This window comes from Buteo buteo, chromosome 11 (assembly GCF_964188355.1).
Source record: "Buteo buteo chromosome 11, bButBut1.hap1.1, whole genome shotgun sequence".
Classification (NCBI taxonomy): domain Eukaryota; kingdom Metazoa; phylum Chordata; class Aves; order Accipitriformes; family Accipitridae; genus Buteo; species Buteo buteo.
The window spans coordinates 24555165-24577423 of record NC_134181.1 but is presented as its reverse complement, the minus strand read 5'-3'; the positions used below and the strand labels follow the sequence as shown (position 1 = coordinate 24577423).

The 22259-nt window shown below is 52.4% G+C and overlaps 2 protein-coding genes across 4 annotated transcripts; both read right to left on the bottom strand.

Moving 5' to 3' along the window:
* Nucleotides 1-164: 164 nt before the first annotated feature.
* Nucleotides 165-8814, bottom strand: LOC142036932 (methanethiol oxidase-like). Of its 2 annotated transcripts, none has more exons than XM_075040697.1 (12): nucleotides 8750-8814; nucleotides 8562-8636; nucleotides 7071-7124; nucleotides 4987-5099; nucleotides 4461-4646; nucleotides 3707-3827; nucleotides 3305-3487; nucleotides 2542-2720; nucleotides 1847-1925; nucleotides 1623-1744; nucleotides 1117-1521; nucleotides 165-964 (listed from the first exon to the last, which is right to left on the bottom strand). In XM_075040697.1, exons 2-12 carry the CDS (start codon nucleotides 8626-8628, stop codon nucleotides 902-904), a joined length of 1572 nt encoding a protein of 523 aa, XP_074896798.1. In that variant the 5' UTR covers nucleotides 8629-8636; nucleotides 8750-8814; the 3' UTR covers nucleotides 165-901. The 2 variants fall into 2 exon arrangements, with proteins under 2 accessions (XP_074896798.1, XP_074896799.1); XM_075040698.1 differs by lacking the exon at nucleotides 8750-8814 and having other exon boundaries at nucleotides 1117-1235; nucleotides 1429-1521; nucleotides 8562-8712.
* A 2289-nt stretch (nucleotides 8815-11103) lies between these two features.
* LOC142036931 (methanethiol oxidase-like) lies at nucleotides 11104-18920 on the bottom strand. 2 transcript variants are annotated; one of them, XM_075040694.1, is made up of 12 exons: nucleotides 17552-18911; nucleotides 16826-16879; nucleotides 16425-16537; nucleotides 15370-15555; nucleotides 14725-14845; nucleotides 14452-14634; nucleotides 13944-14126; nucleotides 13443-13517; nucleotides 13024-13145; nucleotides 12831-12923; nucleotides 12464-12582; nucleotides 11104-11946 (listed from the first exon to the last, which is right to left on the bottom strand). In XM_075040694.1, the coding sequence occupies exons 1-12, from the start codon at nucleotides 17553-17555 to the stop codon at nucleotides 11784-11786; spliced, it is 1416 nt and encodes a 471-aa protein (XP_074896795.1). In that variant the 5' UTR covers nucleotides 17556-18911; the 3' UTR covers nucleotides 11104-11783. The 2 variants fall into 2 exon arrangements, with proteins under 2 accessions (XP_074896795.1, XP_074896797.1); XM_075040696.1 differs by lacking the exon at nucleotides 15370-15555 and having other exon boundaries at nucleotides 17552-18920.
* Nucleotides 18921-22259: the final 3339 nt, after the last annotated feature.

Genomic DNA, 22259 nt, shown 5'->3' with positions numbered 1-22259 from the left:
GCTGAAGTCTGCCTAGCAACAGGCTTCTGATTAGTGAGACGGGAGGAGGAAGCACGAGTGTAAACGAGCATGTGCGTGAGTAGTGCGTGTGCGTGCAACGTGTGCAAGGGGTGCAGAGCGCGCCTTCAGCGTACACGCAGCGTGTGTGCGTGCATGTAGGGTATGGGCGTGCGGTGTGCACCGTGCGTGTGCACAGTGCGTGTGCACGCGCGACATTACGCACGCGTGCGCCAAGCGTGTGCACGCAGCGTGTGTTTGCAGTGTGTGCGCGCGCGGTGTGCGCTCGGTGTGTTTATCAGTGCACTACGCGCACAGCGTGTGCGCAAGTGTGCGTGGCGCGTGCGTGACGTCTGGGGGTGTATGCAGTATGCGGGTGCACCCAATACGTGTGTGTGCTGCACGCGTGTGCTGGGCAGGGTGCGTGTACGGTGTGTACGGCCCGTGTCTGTGCAAGCCAGAGGCTCCCGCTCCCAGCGTGTGAACCAAGTTTGCTTTTTTGGGAGAAAACGCTGTCGGCGCTGAGCCCAGCGGCACGAGGGGTGCGTTAGGAAGATCCAGCCTGTTAAGGAGAGGTTCACCGTGTTGCGTCCCTGGTTTGTTTTCTGGCTCCTGAAAACAGTTTAAAAACAAGATTTGAGGCGAGGAGAGCTGCTGCTGCAGAGGATGACAGCATCTTGGTTTTATTTAAGCAAGGGCAGGATGCACGGGTCACCAGCAGTTTGCTGAGTGTGTGAAACTCCCGAAGCCCTCGTGCACTGGGATTTTGGGGTGCGGAGAGGCTTCGGGGGCAGCAGCAGGTGGCTAAACCCAAATATCTGAGGTGCAGTCCCCGCCGGGGTAGCGGATCTCGTGTGCCAGGCAGGGCCCATCGGGCTCCTTCCCAAAATCCACCAGGAAGCTCTCATTGACTGTCAGGCCGCCCTGCTCCGTGTCCACGTCCAGCTGCAGCATGACGGAGCCGTCCCTGCGGAGGGGCGAGAGCAGGGAGGCTGGGGTGTGGGGGGACCTGCTCCTGCCTCCAAGGAGCTGCCAAAATTTGGTCCCCGAGCTGCGGGGTCTGCGCCTCCCGCCTGATGAGCTCGTACGATCATCTTCGTTTTATCAAAGTTTTCTTACTTGATGAGGTTGGGGTAGAACTGCTTGTCCCAGGCGCTGTAGAGGGACGTGGTGACATACAGCCTCTTCCCGTCCAAGCTGAGCTGGATCATTTGGGGTCCCCCCGGCACCCTCTTCCCCTGGGAGCAGGCAGAGGAGCGGACATGCTGCCAGAGGGTGCCAGACCAGGACGCGCCTCTGCCTCCCCAAGACCAGTGGTGCAGGCTGCCACGTCCATCCCGTGGGATGCAGTGGAGCAGAACTGCAAGGACCCGCTCCCCAGCCTTGCCACCGCTGCTCAGGCTGGGATTTTGGGGAGATGGCTGGGCTCACCTTGATGAAAAATGGGTCTGGCTGGCTCTGCAGCTCTTCGTCCCTGCACACAGTCACGGGTCCTCCCTTGGTGATGCTGCCACCCAGAAAGACCTGCAGGAGACCAAAGGTTTGGGTGGCCAAGACAGTAAGGAGGGGCTGATTCCAGCTGTCCCCAAGAGATGGATGTGACCAGGAGCCTGCTGCTGCCTCACCTGCCCCACCAGCTTGGGCTTGCGGGTATCGGAGATGTCGTACTGGCGGATGTCTCCGTGCAGCCAGTTGCTGAAGTACAGGAACCTGTCGTCCAGTGAGATGAGGATGTCGGTGATGAAGCCTTGGGGAGGGTATGACAGAGCTGCACAAACAGGCAGCAGCACCGGCAGCGCCTGGGGGAAGCCAGGGAGCACCTCGGCACCCAGCCTGGGGACACACTGACCTGGCATGTCTGGGAGAAGCCATCCCTCCACCTTCTTGCTGGGGACTTGGATCACCTTCTCGGCTGCCCAGTCTCCTTGCTGCAGGAGGTGCGGGACAGACCATGGCCCCGGGGGGCTCAGCGTGCATGGTGGAGGCAGGATAAGACCTGGTGCTGGGGTGGATGCTGCATGTGTGCATCCACCACCTCTAGGGCTGTAGCTCAGCTACTTTGCCAGCCATCTCCGGCTCTGCAGAGCCATGGGGAAGATGGGCTCTGGGACCTGAGGAGGGGCTTTGGGGGCCAAAAACTTGTCTAATTTTCCAGCTAGATTAGCTGGTTTGATGAAAGATGTTCTCTCTCCTCACCCAGTTCGTCATTATGCATAACAACAGACACCAAGAAGAGTATTGCTTGGGCTGTTGTAAATCCACAACAAAGCTATAAATAAATCTCCTTTAAATTAAATCATTTCAGCCTAAACTGCTGCCAGTCAGAACAAGTCCTCTGGTGAGATTACCCCAAGCCAGCTCATGTTCTGGGTGCATGGAGGTGGCTGCACAGCACGGGAGGTGGTGTGTGCATCAGTAAGGACTGGAGTTGGGCTGGGAGGACGGGGGGCAGGGGTGCGGGAAGCGGGATGCTGCGCAGAGTCCTGTGGCTTGGTCAGCCAAGGGGCAGCACCCCTTTTCCACTAACCCTGGGGGAGCACGTACCTCGGTCTTGTAGAAGCGGTGGATGGCGCTGCTGATGGTGCAGCCGACGTAGCCCTCGGCGGCGTCAGGGTTGTGGAGGAAGCGTATCTCCAGGGGGGCCGCGTCCTCGCCGACGTCGATGGCCTGGACATAGGTGTGAGTGGTCCAGTCCCACACGTTGAGGCGGCGTCCGTAGCACCCTGGGAGGGGAGGGCAGAGGCAGGGTCAGAGGGGATGCTGCGAGGCGTAAGGTCTCAAGCAGATGTGCTATGGGTTCGGTGAGTCCTCAGCCCTTTTAGCTCCCCAGGGGCAACCCCATGGTCTCTGCACCAGCACACACCAGTTGCTTTGGACCTTGGCAAAAGCCATGGGAAGATGCCCAGCATCCAATGGTGACTATCTCGCTAGGATGGGGTTGAGAAGGGCAGTGTGACCTTTGGGGAGGAGCTGGGCTGAGCTGGGGCTTCATCTTTCATCCCTACGGCTGAAATCCAACCCCACGTACCGCTCAACAGTGGCATTTATGGACTGCCTTGCGTTGAACTTCTGGTGCTTGCATCTTAAGTGTGTTCCCAGTAAATGGGCTGGGCTTGTCTTTTTTAAATCCACGGGATCTCTAGGAACTGGTGTGAAATTCATTTTGCAAGCAAACTGTCTTGGACAGTTTTATCTATGCCCAGTAGATGCCAGCTCTCACTGGCAACAGAAGAGAGTTGAAATTTGGCCTTTTTGGAGTCCTGCTCAGAATCTCCCTCCTGGAGTATTTAAACAACTGTTTTCTCACCTTTCTTCAGATCATTTGGATCAAACCCATATCCCAGGCATTTTGGGATTCCCCATTCAGTGCTGATCAGGACATTATGGCGTGGCTGGTACCAGAAATCATAACCCATCGGGGGGATCTTGTCCCCTTTCTCCCAGTTCCCCTTGATCTCAAAGGTCTCTCCATCCAGCAGAATAAAGCCACCTGATGCAAAACCAGAAATACATTGGTAGTGTGGAAATCATCCAGATTAACAGTTTACATGTTATAAAACAAGCAGCAACAGACAAATCGACCCACTGCAGACGAGGCTGCTGAATGGGCTGAGAGACCTGGGTGAAGCCTCCAGGACAGCTCTGGATGTGGGGACTGTTCCTCCTGTCCTGGCACCCTCTCCCTGGGAGACTGGGGGGACTGGGGTACCTTTCCCACTGCCAGACGGGTCTCCCAGGGTGCTGATCATGATTTCACCGCTGCCCAGGCAGTGGGAGGTGTGGGGGTAGCCCAGGCTGCACTTCCAGAAGACGTCCTCCGAGTTGACAACCTGCCGGGAGTTCACAGGCACTGTCACATCCTCCGTGCTGGGCTGTCCCAGGTGAGAAGCATGTTCGCTGCTGCGCTGAATGCCGGTTCGCAAGCCTGGTGTTACTCTGTGGCGCAGCCGGGCAGCTCCTGCCTGACCTCAAGATGGGACTTGCCATGCAGCCAGAAGGGCTGAGCGTGTGAGCTGGGGCAGAGCGTGCACAGTCCTGCATCCCCAGGCATGCCGGTACATGGGGCGGCTGCTGCATTCACCCCGAGAAGCTGGCTACTGGCCACCAGCAAGGCCCTCACACACCCAGGCGTGGGGCAAACTGCATGCAGATGCCTGGGGCTTCTTTGGAGACACACGCCACAGGCGAGACATGGAGTGTAAACCTGACAGGCAAGTGCTGTGCCTGGCACCTGGTGTGCCCTGGTTCCCTTCTGCATGGAGCTAGAAGGAGAACTCAGTATTTGCACATCAGCAGGAGAACAACCACCCTCCACAGCCTTCCCATAGTGTCATCCAGGCATCGGGGTCCTGCAGAGCTCTTACATGTACCCCAAAGCCTCTCTGCCAAGCTGTCACCACAGCCAGAAGCCACAATCCCAGTCCTTTAGCCTTCAATGTGTACTGGCACCACCTCCCAGGTACCTTGAAAAGCCTGGGAGCTCGCAGGTCAGTTCCCACATCCACCACGTAGATGCGGGAGGAGATGAAGCTGGGGAGGATCAGGCGGTTCCTCTTCTTGGTGGCATCCCCGAAGCAGCTGCTGCAGGTGTTCCACCCCGAGTGGTGCAGCTCGTCCCCCAGGTTGGGCATGGGCAGGCGGTGGATCACCTGCAAAGTCCCAGCCCTGCTTACACCGGTCTTTCCCCTACCAAGTGCAGGATCACAGGCAGACCAGAGAACTCAGTGCCTCGCAGACCCTGTCACAGGGTCAGGATGCCTCAGGCAAGTCTCACCCTGCAGAGGGGAGCGATGGTGCACAGGGGATCCTAAGGGTGGGGTGTGAAGTGGATTTTACATGCATTTCATACGCACAGGAAGGCTCAGAGTCTTGGGGAGAACTGAACAGGCATCGGCCTTCGGTACTGAGCCAGCAGCTTTGTGGAGCATGAAGGGCAAGCACTGAGCTGTTTCCCAGGCCAGTTTAATACCGAGATAAAGCGTTTGGTACCTGGCAATAGTCCGAAGATTTGGGGTTGACATCCACAGTGGCCAGAAAGTCGGGTTTCTTCCTCCCAGTGTTCCTGTAGATGCAGGGCACATACACAATCTCCTCCCGGGGACCTTTCAAGACAGAAATGTTGCATGAACATCAGCAGAAACCACCTTTGACAGAATAAAAACCTTGCAGGAGTCTCTGGTCAGCCTAGATCTCCCTCGCAGGGAGCTGGTGTGTTCCCCCATAGGTATGCAGCAGTGGATCTCCATCTCTCTGCAGTACCAGAGGTGCTAGGGTGGTGTCTGTTTGTAGGGGTCTGCCCTGCGGGGTTTTGGGCCTATTCAGATCCCTTGCCCTGGGAAGGGATCTCCGGACCTCAGAGTCCCTAAGAAAGTCCACGGCTTTGGGACTGCAAGGACATGCCAGCCCTTCCCCAATCCTATCAGTCACACAAGTCAAACCACATTGTGTCACAACACACACAATGTGGTTTGTGATTGCCATCACATCTACACAGGAGAAGCCTTAAAACCACGAGAAGTGCTTGCCAGACTGAAGGCAGAAAGCCCCCCCCGCCACCTCCTGTGCAGTCCCATAGTCCCACTAAGCAGCGAAAATCTACCGTGGCACAGTGGTGCAAGAGCTCTCTGCCTGCAGGGCATCCCGCTGGGAAAAGAAGGGCTCTGCCCCAGGGATGTCCTTGACAGGTCTGCCATGCTCCCTGCTCCATGCACTGCTCCCCGTAGCAAGTGTGATCAGCTTTTCTGGGAAATGACTTTGCTCCGGGACCTAAGCACCACCCAGCCCTCAAGCAAGGGCATTCAGACCCCACAGAGTCTGCTTATTGCTGCGGAGGTGGTACTTGCTCTCAGTTGTGTCAGGATAAAGTACTGCCAAAGTGAGGGCTAGTGGGGAAGAACTGGTTTAGGAAATGCTGAGGAAGAGAGAGCAGTGGGAAACAGAGAGAGAGGTGATTTGGGACCTTTGGATTTGATCCAAAACAGGTAATAGCTGGCTTTGCAACATGGTGCCTTTATAAACCTTTATACAATGGTGCCTGTGTCAGTCTTGGGTTTGAGAGCAGCTGCCAAACGCCGAGGGATCCTGTCCCTGCAGCTGCAGTGGCACCACAAGTCAGGGTATGGGACACAGCCACAGAGCTCATACACCTCCCAAGGTATCCAAAGGACACCAAGGAACTTCTCACCACCTGCTCAGGAGCCCAACTGGCCAGATGTCTGCATGGAAGAGCTTTTTGGGTGCCAAAGTTACTCAGCACCACTGAAGCCACCAGATAATTCCCAAGGGAACTTGCCAGAGTAGCAGAGTCAATAGGTTTTGTGTTATATGCTAATAATTTAAATCACTGTCCAGCCCTGCCAACACACGGGGATGTTTTAAAGACTCATCTCTTTGTTGTTTTCTTCGTTCAGGGACAGGAATGACAGATCATGAGCAAGCTCCAGAGCTCTCTAAGGTTTCAGGGTTGTGTTTGCTAAACCCTAGAGAAGAGGATTAAGGGAGGGATAGCTGGAGATGATGCATTCATCAGTCTCTTCACATCAGAACACCAGTGTTTCGGCAATGCAGCAAGAAGGATTCTCAGGCAAAGTATCCAGACATGTAAGGAAGCAGCCCATGAGGCTGTTTTTTATACAATGAGGTTTTGTCATGTGATCCCAGCCATCAGGAGCAGAGTGCAATGAAAAATCAGGATGGTCCCCTCTCCCTCCCCAGGTTTAGCTCTAGTAGTGGTGTCGTAGGGCTATAGCAATACAATTGCCTCTGAGACACTTAAAAATCCCATTTGGTTTTGCACAAGGAAGCCACAGGTGACTTTGCTGCAAGCTATGACCCATCCCAAGCCATCATGAAACCTAAAAAGGTTTGTTCTGACACCAAGCTGTCATTATGCAATTGATGTTTGGCCTCAGGACAGGCCAGAAGCAAAACCATCGCTTCCCTAACGCTTGCTGGGAGCCTCCTCTGAGAATGGAGTTAATTAATAACGCCCTTTTGAAAGCATTGTTTTAATCTTCACCTAAATCACAGACAGCACAGGACTCTTCCCTGCCTGCCCTGGATTTCAGACTTGCCTTTCATTGCATCCAGAGGCGAGGCGAAGCCAGGACCACATGCTCCACACTTTTCTGCATTGAGAAGAACAGAAACAAACAGAAATTAGATGACAGTGACTTTTTTTAATCCCCTTTTTACGAAGGAACCGCTCACTGGAGTGGCTGTGCATGCTCCCACTCTATGGCAATGTCTGAGGTGAACTAGGATGCCCACATGCATCCAAATGAACCCAGAAAGGTTTGGGGCTCTGGGCAGCCAAACAGGCCAGTGATATATTTCTAGTACAGAAAGGTACAAGGCTCACAGCTGTGTCTCTCCGCTTTGCCTCCCAGCATGTCCCTGTGGCGGAGAGGAAGGGTTGCTCAACATGTGTAGGGGCAATGCCAGGCTTGCATGGCCTCAAGGAGATGCTGAAAGCTCTGCGGTTCTTCTGCAAGGAGGAGGAGGACGGGAGGCAGCAGCGAAGAAAGGCAGTATGGCCGGGCTGCTGCACCAGGGGCAGAGGGAGGGGAGAGGATTCTCCTGGGAGCTGAGTGGGGAGAAAGCATCCCCTCGCTGTGGGGTGAGGAAGGGGATAAGCCGAGCCCCAGGCTCTGCTCTGTGGCTCCTCCTGACCCTCTTTGGGATGGCTTCACTTTGTTGTGCCTTGGTTTGGGGACATTAATGCAAAGCTTCTGCACAGAAAGCCTGTTTCCACCCAAGACATTCAGTGCTCAAGGCGTCAGCCTCCTCACCAGCCCCTAGCATCATCCTGGGAGTGCTCGTCATGCTGCTGTGGGTCTCCAGGGCACTCTGAAACCTGCCAGCCTCATTCTCCAAAAGACTTTAAAACTGCTGAGAAAATTGTCCTTAATGCAGTTGAACAAAAGCTTGTTAGGAAACAAACACCACCACCAAAAGGACCCCTTCTCCCCATTTATGACAGCAAGCCTGAGGAGAGGGAGGAAAACCCCCACCTAAATTGTATGACTTGGCTTTGCTGCATCAGCTTCTTATTTGTTTTTATTCTTATTTATCACTCATGTCCCTGGTCCTCCAGGAAAATGCTCCTACCTGAAGCACTGAGAAACCACCCCTCCAGCTTGCTTCTCCCTACTCCTTATATTACTCCTGGAAAAATAGCCCCATCAAAGCCAGACTTTGCACTGCGGACTCCCTGCCATGGTATACCTGACTATAGCAAGCATAGTCTGTACAAGTTGCAGTTGAATAAATGAGAGAATAGTTAGAAGGCTTTTAATCATCAGTCTACCTAAACGTTTCCTGGCACTTTTAGTAGCTCGAGAAAAGAAACCCTTTCCTGGCCAGAGAAAACACCACATTCATCCCCACGTTTCTTTTTACTTTATGCTTTCTGGGTGTCAGAGTAACAAACCCACAAGACCCAGCTCCAAATGAGTTTAGGAGGACTCTGGAGCAAAGCTCACAGCCAGAAGGCACCAAGCCACCAACAGACCCAAGCCTTCTCCTCTTGAGAGCAAGCTGCAGTCAACGGAGAGATGTCTTACCTGTGCTGGAGGCTGGGTTGGATCTCACCTTCTGATGAGCAGCAGCAGGAGACGATCCCGCCTGCATTCTGCCTGCTAGGAGCAAGTCAAGAGAGAAGATGCAGCTCTGCGGGGGTTCAAATATATAGGAAGCAGGACAGGGAGAAGGAGGGTTTGCAAAAAGGATGCCAAGGGGAGGATCCACACACCTTGGGGTGCGGGAGGTACCAGGGCAGCCTTTAGCGTCTTACAGCAGTGGAAACGTGCAGGGAAGCTGTTTCAGTGCTACCAGAACCTCCTCCCCTCCCACAGGGGCAGGGGACAGGGCTGTTTCTGTACTGCATAGTGCACACATTCTTGCAGACTGGAAAAACAAGGGCTTTTAGGGAAAAGCAGGGAAAGCAGGCTGCTCCTCTGCTCCGATTTCCTGCTAGAAGCAGTGTCTTGAATTTCCCTATGGGGTTGAGAGGGTGCCCCTGATGAAGAATGGGCAAGCACTGCATTCCCAACCACAGAAATAATTTTATGAGGTTGCAGATGTTAATCAAAACTGAAAATGAAAAGTGAGGACTGGGTTTCTTTTAATTGCAGGATGAGTGTTTACTGTGGGATGTTAATTTGCTGGCTGGGAGGAGGGCAGAAGCAATGTAACAGTTTTCCCCATGACACATCTGACTTAGTCACAGTGCCTGCTACTGCTTCTGGCTGCAAAGCTGGGCGTCAGCCGGCTTGGCTTATAAGGGCTGTGCAGTGGATGCTCAGCCTTCACAGGCACATCTTTGCTGGCAGGTTGCTGCCTTGTCCTCTCCAGTGTTCACCCCAAATGTAGACTCTGAAACCAGCAAGCTCAAACAGTCAATCACTCTGCCATCAGAGGCTCTCAGCCCATTGCACCTGAAGATTGCCAGCAAAAAGACGGATGGCCTTGGCTGAGTCTCTCCCAAACTCACCTGTTTGGGCTCGTCTGTTTGTATTTGATGCTCAACATGGTCTATGGAGCACACTGCAGATCCACAATGTGGTGGTCAGCACGTCCCCCTGTGTCCCACCTTGCCTCTGACCAAGGAAAGCTTCTCCAACAGGCCTCAGGGCTTAAATCCAAAGGACTAGGCATGTCTAAGCAGCACCCCAGCTTCATCTGGACCTCACATGCACCTTCCAGGCATCCTACACGGAAGTGCCTCTGCTGCAGTTCAGCAACATTGCCGTAATGGGGTTAATTCCCTCAGGGAAGACGGGTGGTGCCAGCAGTGCCTGTCCTCATGGACAGCTGTTGGAAGCTGGGAAGGACTTGGCGGGTGCTAGCACCAGGGAGAAGCCTATCTTCCAAATAACCACGAGAGGGAACAGACGAAGCATCCAACTTCAGCCACCCCAATTCACCATCTCCCCAGGTAAGGCACATTCAGCCACTGCAGATGCACCGCGTTCCACATTCCTCGGGGTAACTCATGCGCAAGCGTGAGGAAAGGCCCACACGACCTGAAACACTGAAATCAGGACCCAAGGAGCTGGGAACAGGCCTTGGAGGGGACAAAGGCATTCGCTCATACCAGCAGAAACATGGCCGCATCCATCCAGCTCGGGCATAGCATGGCCTGATGGTGGAACCAGTTGCTGGGTCACCTCTGCACCGTTGCCTGTTGGTCTTCGCGGTCCAGCTGCAGCTCAAAGCCCAGGCTGAGTCCTCGCCTTGCTGTGCGACCACCTGCAAGTCAGAGAGGGCGGTCAGTCGATAGTGTGAGGGACAGCAGACTCTCTGATCAACCCCATAAAGATGGCCATTCGGTAAGGGGGTTCTTCCCTGCATTAAGGTGGATGGTGCCTGGCCCCACCCCAGGGAGGGCTTTCCAGGGTGGATTCGGCACAGCTACCTCCAGCCACCTGGACCACATGCTGGCGTAGGGATGTCTGCTGGCCAGACTCTCCCTCCAGCCAAGGCAGAGGAGGAGGCACCTCTACTGAGATAGAGGCTTTGCAGGGTCTGAGGGCAGGTGAGATAAGGCTCATTCCAAAGCCACCTCAACAGCAGGGACATCCCCCGAGAAGGCCTTCAAACAAGGCAGCTCTGGAGGATCAGAACGGGGTGTCACCCTCAAGCAGCGCCCCAGGGATGCCTCTCACCTCCTGAAACTCAAGACCTCGTCTAATGTCGTCCTCTCTAGCCAGTGAGAAGAGGACCCCCAAGGGGGCAACTTCTCCCTTGGAGACCTCTTGGACACCTCATTGGAGCTATGGAACTGTTCTCCAGAAGGAAGTGTTTTTCTCCTGGGACCATTAAGGCGGCACAAGAGAGCTGTAGCAATATTTTTGTCCATGGGAAGTGTGAAGAAAGAAAGCGAAGATCTTTTCTTCCGAGGTAAATATGGAAAAAGCTAAAATTTGTAAGGATTCACATTAGATCCACATTTTTGCAACCTTTGGGTTTCAGGAAGACTAACAGGCACTCCTGACCAGGCAGTGTTTCTGTCATAGGGATTTCTAAAACCCTGACCTAATCATTAACCACTGCTGAAAACAATATAGAAAGGCTTCAGTGAAATAAGACACGTGAAGATCCAGCTGATGCAAAGAACAATTTTATTCTTGTTTAAAACAGAACACAAGAGCAAACCAGTGTCATGAAACAGGCACCTCTTTTTGAAATAAAGCACTTCATACTCCTTCAGCTATAATGCATACCGACCCAAGCACGTGAGAAGCGAGCCAAGAGGGCTCTTGTGCCAGGGAAGACTATCCAGGAATGTCCTGGCTGAAGATCAGTAACTCAGACAAACTGGGCACTTCACTTTCTTCTGCCTTAGTTTTCAAGGGTGAACAAGCCCCGAAGCATAACTGAGAGTCCAACACCTTGCTACCGGCCCCAGTACTAGGCAGCGATTGCTAACAGGCTGGGGACATCAAGGCAGGTGCCCTACAGGCCTGTAGCAATGAGGCAAGGCACGGTGGGTATGCAGATGTCTGCCGAAAGGCACTGTGCGCACTGCACGTGTCTGTATCTGAGCAATCGCCCTGGGCTCTGCTCTGTGAATCACGCCCAGGGATTGCTTTGCACTGAAAACATGCCTGTGTCGTTGTTCACTGGCCTGAACCAAACCCTCGCACCAAGGCAGAGCTTCCATAGCTTATGTTAGCAGAAATCTAGACTCCAGCAATGAATGAGGACCCCCAGACCCAATTACCCTACGCTCTTAATGGCTGCACTACAGAAGAGAGAGAAGAAGGGAGTCTTTCACATGGCGCCTAGGCCAAGATATCGGTGGTGGAATCCCCACAAGGGAAGTGGATGTCATGGGCAAGGCAAGGCCCATTGGGTTCCTTTCCAAAATCCACCAGGAAGTTCTTGTTCACGGTCAGGCCTCCTTGCTCAGTGTCCACATCAATCTGCAGCATGACAGAGCCTTCCCTGCGAGTGGACGAGAGCACAGCTATTACAGACAAGCAAACCATAGTCCTGTTCAAGAGATCCTGCCCTTCACCCTCCCGTTCCGTATCTGCTAGGCATGATGTGACAGGCAGGCTGGAGCTTGCCTTGGTGTTGGAGATCATCGTCTGCTTTGCTAATTCAAAAGATCTCTGGTGGATACACTGGGAGATGCTGTAGCAGAGACGTGGCCTGGCTCCCAGAGATCCATAGATGGATTCACTCCACCTTTCAGACTGAAACACTTAGGCTCTCCCAAGCCAATGCCTGGCACTGCAGCTCCACACAGGCAGCAGCTGCACCTTGCCCAGCCAGAGATGTTTGTGAGTCAACTCACAATGTGAAACTCAACACGAGGAAGCTGCGGGGATGGTGTTAGGAAGAGCTGTCCCCTTGCAAACACAAACGCGTCCTTGTAGCCCCCCTGATGAGGCACCTTTCCTGTTTCTAACAGAGAGGCCATGCAAAAGAGGCCCCCTGTCTCCCACATGTTTCTTACTTGACCAAGTTCGGGTAGAACTGCTTGTCCCACGTGCTGTAGAAGGAGTTGGTGACGTACAGCCTCTTGCCATCCACGCTGAGCTGCATTTTACTAGGGCCGCCGTGCACTCTCTTGCACTGAAGGCACAACAGACAGCAGTGATGTTACTGGCTTCTTTCTTTGAGCAGGCAAGCACAAGCAGGAGCAGGGGAGCAGAGCAGAGCAGAGTGGCTGCCTCCCCTCCCAACACAGACAAGCTACCAGATGCTGCAGACACAGGGCACCTCCGTAGTGGAGACCTACCCCAGAAACCCTGGGCAGAGAATTAGCAGAGCAGAGCCAAAGTCCAAAGGACACCAGAGGGCAAACAGGCCACGGAACTCACCTTGATCACCAAGGGCTCCGGCTGGCACTTCAGCTCTTCGTCTCTACACACAGCCACGGGTCCACCTCTGAGGATACTGCCTCCCACAAACACCTGTAAGCGAGGCAGTGGGAGACATGATGCCTTGTCATCTAACCACCACCAGATCCTGCCGAGGAACCCAACAGCGCAAGCCTTTCTGCTCCTGCCTTACCTGTCCCACCAGCCGGGGCTTGCAGGTTTTGGAGAGCTCATACTGGCGGATGTCTCCATGCAGCCAGTTGCTGAGATAGAGGTATCTGTCATCCATTGAGATGATGAGGTCCACTGTGAATGCTAGGGCACAGAAACAAAAAGCTCCAGAGAAGACAGCAGCGACAGAAAACATGCCCTGCATCGAACCCCAGCTCGCATCTCTCCCTGCCATTCTGTACATCTCACAGGCTCAAGTGCACAGGCTCCAGCTGGGGCAGCAGTGTCTTCTTGGGGGTGTGCGCAGCCCCTCAGCCCCTCCAACGAGCCTTCTGTCGTGTTTACGCAGCAAGGCTTTGGCGGTCAGTGAGTGGGCTTTGCCAGGCTGTGCAAAACAACGCTCCGGAGGAAAAAGGAAACACCACCTCAGGGCACACAAACCTGGCATCTTGGGCATAATCCATCCCGTCACGTCTTTGGCCGGTATCCGAATCACCTCCTCCACTGCCCAGTTGTCTCTCTGCACAAGAAACACAGGCACCGCACCATGAGCTTTCCTGGCTGGTCAGGCAAGAGCACTCCCCTGCACTCACACACTTGCACAGCTAGGCAAAGTTGCCTGAGGAAGGCTGCTACTGCACCCAGCTACTATGAGCAGACACAATTAGGACAGCATCGTCGGATACCAACAGCAAGGCTGGTCTTCGTCGCTCAAATTAAGCCCCCAGATGTTCATCCCAGCTGGTCACGATGGGCTCCCTTCACACTCAGTGGAAGAACAGACTCCTCTCATTCTAGCACACACATCCGAAGCAGGGTCTGGATACTGCCCTCTCCACACGCCTCCTTCTTTCTCTCTGCTACCCCAAATTTCTTCTGTGTGTTTCTCAATCCCTCTGTAGCTCACCACGGCCGGGTCTCCCCTGGCTGCTGGCACAATACTTGCCTCGCACTTGTAGAAGCGGTAGACGATGCCACTCAGGGCACAGCTGACATATCCCTCGGCAGCATCGGGGTTGTGGAGGAATTTAACGCTCAGGGGCAGAGAGTCCTCCCCCAGGTCAAAGCACTGGGTGAGGCTGTGGCAGGACAAGTTCCACACGTTCAGGCGGCGCCCAAAGACCCCTGAGGAAAAGGAAAACCACGTCAGAAGAGGGAGGGCTACCCTAATCCCTCCCCAAAATGCTCACAGGCAGGGACAGCCGTGGCAGCGATGAGCCAGAATCAGCAGAGAAACTGCAGTGATTTAGGGAGCAGTGGGAGAAGACAGGAACCAGCCTGTCTTAAGGACAGATGCTCCACGTCCTGTAGCCGTGTCTGTAAAATGGGCCATTGGGGAAGAAATCTGCCTGTGTCCTCTCACCAGCTCTGGCCCTTTCTTTGACGGCATCGACACCTTCCCACCACCTTGGTGAGTTCTGGCTCAGCACTTGCACCCATATTCCCTCACCTTTCTTGAAGTCATCAGGACCGAATCCATATCCCACATATTTTGGGGCTATCCCGGCAGAGCTGACCAGAACATTGTGGCGTGGCTTGTAACAGAAGTCATATCCGCTCGGTGGGCTGCCACACTCATTTTCCCAGTTCCCCTTCAGCTCAAAGGTCTCTCCATCCAGCACAATAAATCCACCTGTGATACAAAAAGGGGATGCACGAAATATCACATACTCCACTTCCAAACCAATCAGTTTGTTCATGGAGTTATTAAAGGGCAAAGTACCTTTCGAATTTCCAGATGGATCTCCTAAGTTGGCAATCAGAATATCACCATTAGGCAGGCTGCGAGGTATATTGAGGTATCCCTTGTTGCACTTCCAGAAGACATCCACTGGCTCAATCGTCTGAAAAAAGTTGACACACACACACTTCAGCCTCTGACTGCTCAGCTCATTTCACACTCCCTGGCAGAGCCTTTGGCCATCAGAGACTTCTGAAAATCTCTGACACTTGCTGGAGCTTTCTTTCCCAGAACTCACGCTTGCTAGGACCTGCTCCTCCTTCAAGAGGAGCACAGAAGCTTCTGAGCTCCCCTCTACACACACAACAAGAATGCAGCAACACCTAACTCATAACGGCTTGTCTGTCCACCTCACTATTTGGGAGTGGGGCAGGTGTGGTGTGTTGCGTGACTTCCCGTTATTAGACTCTCTCTGAATGCAACAGGCACACAGAAGGGAAGGCAATGATGATCCAAGCCTTCCTTGGTCTGAAAAGGAGAGAGCCGAGAGGGAAAAGTGACCCAGCTCTCTAAAATCAGGGTGGAAGAGAAGATGAAGAGAGAACCCTCCTTCCCTCTACATTATTCAAGAAGCACCAGTTCCCAACTCCTTCCCAGAAGCTTGTCTTTGAATCACCTCAGGCATACCTTACACAGCTTGGGAGCCCGGCACTCTGAACCCACATCCACCACGTAAATGCGGGAAGAAATCAAACAGGGAAGAATCAGCTTGTTCCTTTTCGTTGTGGTATTGTCAAAGCAGGGGCAGGCAGCGCTCCACCCCGAGGCATGCAGCTCATCTTTGAGGTTGGGCATGGGCAGGCGGTGAATCACCTAGGCACTCAAGGTAGAGTTAGGGTTCACACAGGGAGGCATGGAGAAATGGGGACCCTAATGCAACCATCAACATAGAGATGATAACGCCACTGCCCACACCAAAGGAGATCTCCGGAAATGTTAAATGTGACTGATCAGTTCAAAGATGCACAGTAGATAATGTGTCTTTGCAGCCTTTGGAGACAGGCAAACTCCAATTTCCCATTTAGGATGACAGCAGACAGGTTGGTACAGTGCATAAGAGAACATCGCCGACATTGCAGCACAGTAGAAAATTGCTGAACTCTGCAGAAGTGCTGGATGCCCTAAACCACCTGGGTCACTGGAGACCATTTTCCATGCTGAGCAGCCACTGACAGGGTGATTCAGAGCATTTGCTCAAAAACTCACTAGCAGCACCAAGATTCTCTGGAAGTGAGTTGGGAAGTGAGTCAGAGCCAACTTGTCCCCGGGACACAGAGACAGAGGTGATTCAACTAGAGCGAGGCATACAGAAGACAGTGGAAAGAGACCAGGAAGGTGAGATTCCTAGCAGACAACATCCCTATCTCATGCATAATACCGGTGGAGAAGCAAGAAGTAGACCTGTCATGACAAAACTCACAAGGGGTCTCCCAGATGGGTCTTGGCAGGATATGAACAGGCAGCAGGGGAAAAAAGTCAGTTCAGGGTGGATGAGACAGAAAGATGCAGGAAGACGAGAAGGTGTAAGGCATAAACAGACAGCTGGCATGACAGAGTGGCTATCAAGCAATCTGATTTTCCCCAGCAAAAAAGAGCAGATGTCCTGAATCTGGAGGCACTATAAAGCACAGAGCCAGCAGCTAGTCACCAGCCCAATAAAAACACAGTCAAGACACAGGTACCTGGCCATAACATGGAGATCTGGGGTTGAGATCAATGGTGGCCAGGAAGTCAGGTTGGTCGATGCATGTTTCCCTGTAGGTACAGGTCACGTAGGCAACCTCCTCTCTGGGAGCTGGGTATATAGAAAGCTTCCTTTAAAACACACCATGAACAAGCCAGAAAGGAAAAGAAAAGCTTCAACAGACTCTCAGATAGGACTGAACTTATTTTTCTGGATGCTACGACCTTCCTCCTTGGCCACTGTCAACTGTCCAACCCTGCTTCCATTACTGACCCAGAGGTAAGAGAACAAAAGTGGATCTCCATATAGTTACAGCCTTCTCCCTTTGGAGAGGCTATAACACACACGGTTAATGGTGGTCTCCACTACCCACTCCAAACCACGCTCAAGAGGACTTGCCTTTCACAGCATCCGGGCAGGTGGGGTACTCGTAGCACTGAACTCTGCATCTGTCTGATTCGAGAAGAAGAGAAGAATAAAATGAGAAACGTCCACGTCCTAAAAGAAGACTCTGTCCTACCCGATGGACCTTCTCCCACCCCCGCTGTCAATGGGGACCTCTGTGACCAGCATCTAGTCTTGTTATGGCACTGACAAATCACAGATACAGGAGAGGAATCCTCTCTCAAGTGCCACCTGGCATATCATGGATTAAACCACTGCTCAGTTCCCTTCTGCATCCTCTGAGCACCTCACTGATCGCTTCCCCATCAGCAGTGAAGGAGAGAGAGCTTACACAGAGAACCACGTCAGTATTGAAGGTCTAGCCTGGAAAATAAGTCTGGTTTCTTGTCTCCCTGACGATTCTGCAGCAGAAGGGGAGGCTCCCCTCAGCACGGATGCTACAGCCACATGCAAGTAGCTTTTCAAGGCAAAAGAAGCCCCTGGAAGCAGAACGGTAGCGAGACAATAGAAACCCCTGGCACCAGTCGGACAACACGCCAAACTTCAGTCCCACTCTTCTCTTTCCTGCAGTGCTGCAGAGGAACAAACCTACCAGTCCACAAATGGGTTTCAAGGTGGGATGTCTGCAGCCTCCAGGCAGTGGCTGGAGCCAGGTCCCGGATGGGGCTACAAGGCTTGGAGCTGCTGTGGGCTGCCCGGAGGCTGCAGAGTATCTCTTACCCATGCTGAAGGCCTTCTGGTTCACTCTCCCCAAGAGCAGAGGTGCTGGAACTGGAGGTGCAGCTTGCTGCCTGCCTTGCTGGAGTGGGCTGTGTTGTGCCGAGGCTGCTCCGAGGGGGCCTTATATACAAGGCAAAGGGGTGGGGGGAGAAAGCAAGCTGCCAAGGGAGGAGCCATCACTCCTAAGTGTTTGGGAGGTGCCAGACCAGCGCTGCAGCTTGTTTCCGCCTTGCTAACCACCAATCTAGAGGAAAAATCTGCTGGTCCATGCAGGTCTTTTCCTTAAACACAACCTCCTGTATCTGATCCTGGGGCTCTGGTGATTTCCAATGACTTCTTCAGGCTCTGGAGGCCTCCATGTCCCAGCCGAGAAACAAGCTAATTAAAGCCATCCCCCATACCCAGGCTCCTGCCATACAAATGTGCAGTGGCTGCAAATTCCACACGAGGGATGAGAAGTCCAGCTAGATAATCGGCCCCACCAGCAGCCTCCTGGAAATTACAAGGTTTCAACATACGGAGGCCACCAAAGGCACCTCTGAAACCTGGACCCTGACAGAAGGCACGTCTCTGTCTGAGGGCTGAGCTGAAGGCATCATGGGCTCCCTGGGGTCAACTCAGAAAGCCAGGCCCAGAGGTGCCTCTACCCACAAAGAAGACTTTGGGAGCTCCTAAGGACTGCAAACTGGGACACAGCACTCAGAGGAGGGAGGGGGCTCCAACAGTACTGACATCAGAAGAGACTTGAGGAGCTGCTGATGGCTCCCAAACAGCTAGAAAACACATCAGGCTAGGAATGGGTGCCTCAGGAAAAGCAAACTGTGCCCTTGTTGATCCTGCTGATGCAGCACCTACAAGGTCAAGACATGCCTGCTGCCTCTCAGGTTTGCATCTCCATGTGGGGAAGTCAGCCCACCTGTGGAAAATAGGAACCTTTAGGATTTGGGGCAACTCGACACCGTGAAACAGTGCCTGAGCAGTAGCTACTTACTCTCCCCACCAGCCCACTCACTGAACACCCAAAGCCCCACAGCAGCCACTAACGCTGCAAAGTGCCTGGCACCAGTGTGGCTGAATTACATACAAACTAGACTAAACTGTCACAAAACACCCATGGGAACAGCAGAGGCCTCCATTAAAGGGACTGAGGTATTGGAGAGAAGAATTTTGGAAGAAGGGTCCCCTCCTGAGATCACCAGGAGCCTGGCTGCCACCAGCTGCCAAACTAAAGCAGGAAGAAAACACCAAGTGCCATGGAACGTGAACGAGCATCGTATCTTGTGGAAGAACTCCTCGATCAGTGGGCAAATTACACAGGATAAGTAATTGCTCCATGTAGGAATGCAGAAACATCTGACAGCACCATTAAAGAAGCCCTTGGGAGACCTCCATCAGAAGAGAGGACAGCTTAGCCAATCTCAGCATTGCTGTAATTAAATGGCTTCCAGAACAGCACTTTAAACACGTGACAGGTGGACATGGGAGCAGCCAAACACTTGATCTTTTCTGTAAGAGAGGAGCATCAAACTGCTGCACTTGGATCAAGTTGTGATTTGTTTAGCAGAAATCCATCTCAGCGTTTTCAGTGCAAGGGACAAAGACAGTCAGGAGAGGGATCATTACCACAGCCAGACACTTCTATGCTACCAGTCAATGTATTACTGACCAGCTGCATCCCAGTTACATCAAGGTTCGCTATAAGGCAAGGAGAAGGTGTTAAAATAATATCGTGGATGAAAGGAGAAAGCATGCACAGTAATGGCTCAAAGCCTTATGTTATTGACTATGAAATAAGTTGACATGCTGGGCAAGAGTAACCACATGGAAAGAAATTCTATCCTCATATCAAATCAGACATGTAATGGAGACACTTCTGGATGGCTTTTCCACAGCATTAGAACAGCCCATTTAATTGAGCATGGTGTCCACCTAGGACCTGGAAGACCTGAGCAGAGGGACCTTTCTTGGATGTCAGAAAAACTAGCAAACATAAGGAGGAACTGCAAAGGACGCCAGAAGAAAGAGGTATCGAAGAGCTACGCTGTACATGGGGGAGTTCAGCTGCACCAGGCCAAACTGGATTAAGGCACTGGGCTCCACACTGGACTTGGCTTAAGTGTAACACCAGGTTTAATGTGTACAGGATGTCACCATCTCCAAAGGCAAGGACACTCAATGAAAGACCCTTGTCAATCCACACGGGACAAAACAAAGACTGACAGGCCAATGCTGTAAGACCCAGAGTGCTGAACAATGGCTATCTTTCCACCCTCATGGCTATATGAATGTTAAACACTTCTACTTCAGCTGTATGAAGCCAGCAGCACTCCGAAGGTGAAGGACACAATGATGCCTCCTAGGACTGTGCACTGCTTTCTAAGCCTAGCAGGATATTGCTGGATTTCTCCCTCTGGATTAAGAACAGTCATAGCCCTTTTACAGTAATTCTCAAAGAGTTTATTTTATAGACGTGTGCTTCTGAACAGGACTTGTGGCACTGCTTTTGCAGGAGTTTGCACATCCCATCCTTCATCAGCAAACTCCTACTGCAGAGAGATGTGGAAATAGCTGGTACAACCTTTTCTGTAAAATGCAGCACAGAGACTTTCAGTATTGCTTGCCTGGGATAGCTTTCAGCCTGGGTCTGCCTCTTGCAGCGCCTATAGCCTATCAATGCTCTGCTTCATCAGACTGCAACCTACACATTTTCACAACATGCCATGCGTTTTTTGGGCCACACTTGCACAAGTGGAAGCAAAGAATCTGTCTCTATCTCCGATTCTCAGAGGCGAACTCTTCTATGTGTCCTAAGGGCAGCAAGCTTGTCCTGGGCTCACAAAGAGGTGACAGTGTTGGGAACCAACCTGGCTTCCGATCATCACCATGCAGATTTCAAGAGCTCACACCTCAAGAATCAGAAGGAAGCCCTCAGTCCATGAGCAGCTCCATAGCTGGAGCTAGCTAGCTGTCCTCCTCAGAGCAACTCAAAACAACCCTTCCCTCTCCTCTGCTTGACTGCACAGAACTCACCATTGCTCTCCCATGCTGCTCTGAGCTGGGTAGAACTGCTCATCTTTCCCCAATCAAAACCAAGAGAGATTCAGGCATTGTACCTCACTTGGTGCCGTCTTATTTGCTTGGTGGGCAGGAAGCACAACCAGGCCCAAGAACATGAGAGAAGCTCCTGTTCCATCAGAGGCAATTTCAGGTGCTTAGCTGATGCCTCTTTGCATGCTTCTGCTGTCACAATGTGCATGTCTCACTGCACCTTCTTGCACCTGCACACCTGCTAATTAAAAAGTTCATTAGTCTTCCACTCATTAACAAAGTTTGCTGGTCATCCTATTTGGCTTTCCTTGGTGACGTCTTTGGCACCTCTCACAAAACCAAGCTGTGGGGTGTAGAGTTTTCTAATTAAAACTGATAGTAGGAAGGATAAGAGCAGGCTCAGCAACACCAACAAGTAAGCAAGCGATGGTTAGCGGAGAACACAATCAGTGTGGTCTGCTCTCAGCCCAAGAAAAGCTCCCTATGGCAGGCAGAGATGGGAAGCCATGACATGGAAAAGCAATCAGGGGCTTCACTGGACAGCCCACAGTCAGGTTGCAACTACTCCCCTCTTCCTGACAATCTCTTCCAACCCTGATAGGGAAGAACATGCTATAATTTTGGTAATGGGCAAGACAAGGTGATAAAACCTAGTGCAGACTGGCCCAGCGCACTAAATGCGTTGGGAGAAGACCTTGCTTCACCAAGAAAACCACATCTGCTCTAAACACCCAAGCAAGACCTGCCCCAACTATGGGAGCACCCTCCAACCTTCCCCTCATTCTCCAGGGAGGACGTTCTCTCGCTTCCCACCTCACCGTGCCATAAAACCCTGGAGGTGCTCCAGGATGTCTAAGTGTTGCTCATCATCTTGCATTCTTAAATCCCCCTGTCCTATACTTTTGTCCTGGCCTCCATACTCTCTTTACAGCTTTCTGCCACACTCAAACAGGTCAGCAAGGCACTAAGCACCACGAGAGCAGCAGAGTTTGGAAAGACTGTAGCCAGTGCCAGTCCCCCCACAAAAAATGCCAGCAGAGGTACATTGTCCTACACCTTCCCAGGCTCCACATCTCCCAAGTGTTTCACTCTGTTCCAGTCCATTCCCCTCTTCAGGAGCAGAAGGAAAACCACACCATCCAACCCTTGTGTCAAAAAAGGCACAATTTATCACCTCAAACAGCAGGGGCAAGGTTTGGAGGTTAATTTACAAGCTGCTGATGTGGTATGGGAAGCTTAATAAAGTCTACTGTTAACTTCTTCAAGATGTGGCTTAGAGAGTGCTGGATTGGAGCCCCCACAGCTCTGCACATCAGTGTTTACTGCCTAATGATCCTGACCTGCAGGGAGTCTGATTATAAACAGCTGCCAGTCGGTTTTGATGATGTTCTGAAGCAGAGCTTTGCTGAAAAATTTAAATTCATGGAGTGAGCCCCCATTTCCATTTGTCATTCCTACCTGAACTGCTGTGGGGCCTGGCATTTCATCTACAAGTACCAAGGAATCATTGCCAATGTGTATATGAAGGCGTCCGAACTCTCCCATCAGCAGTGAACATGAAACAGAGAGGAAAAAGGGGATGATTTTTTGAAGCTGTCAGACTGATACATGCGCTCATCAGAAACCTTCTGTTGGGTGAGGAAAAATATGACAACTAAGA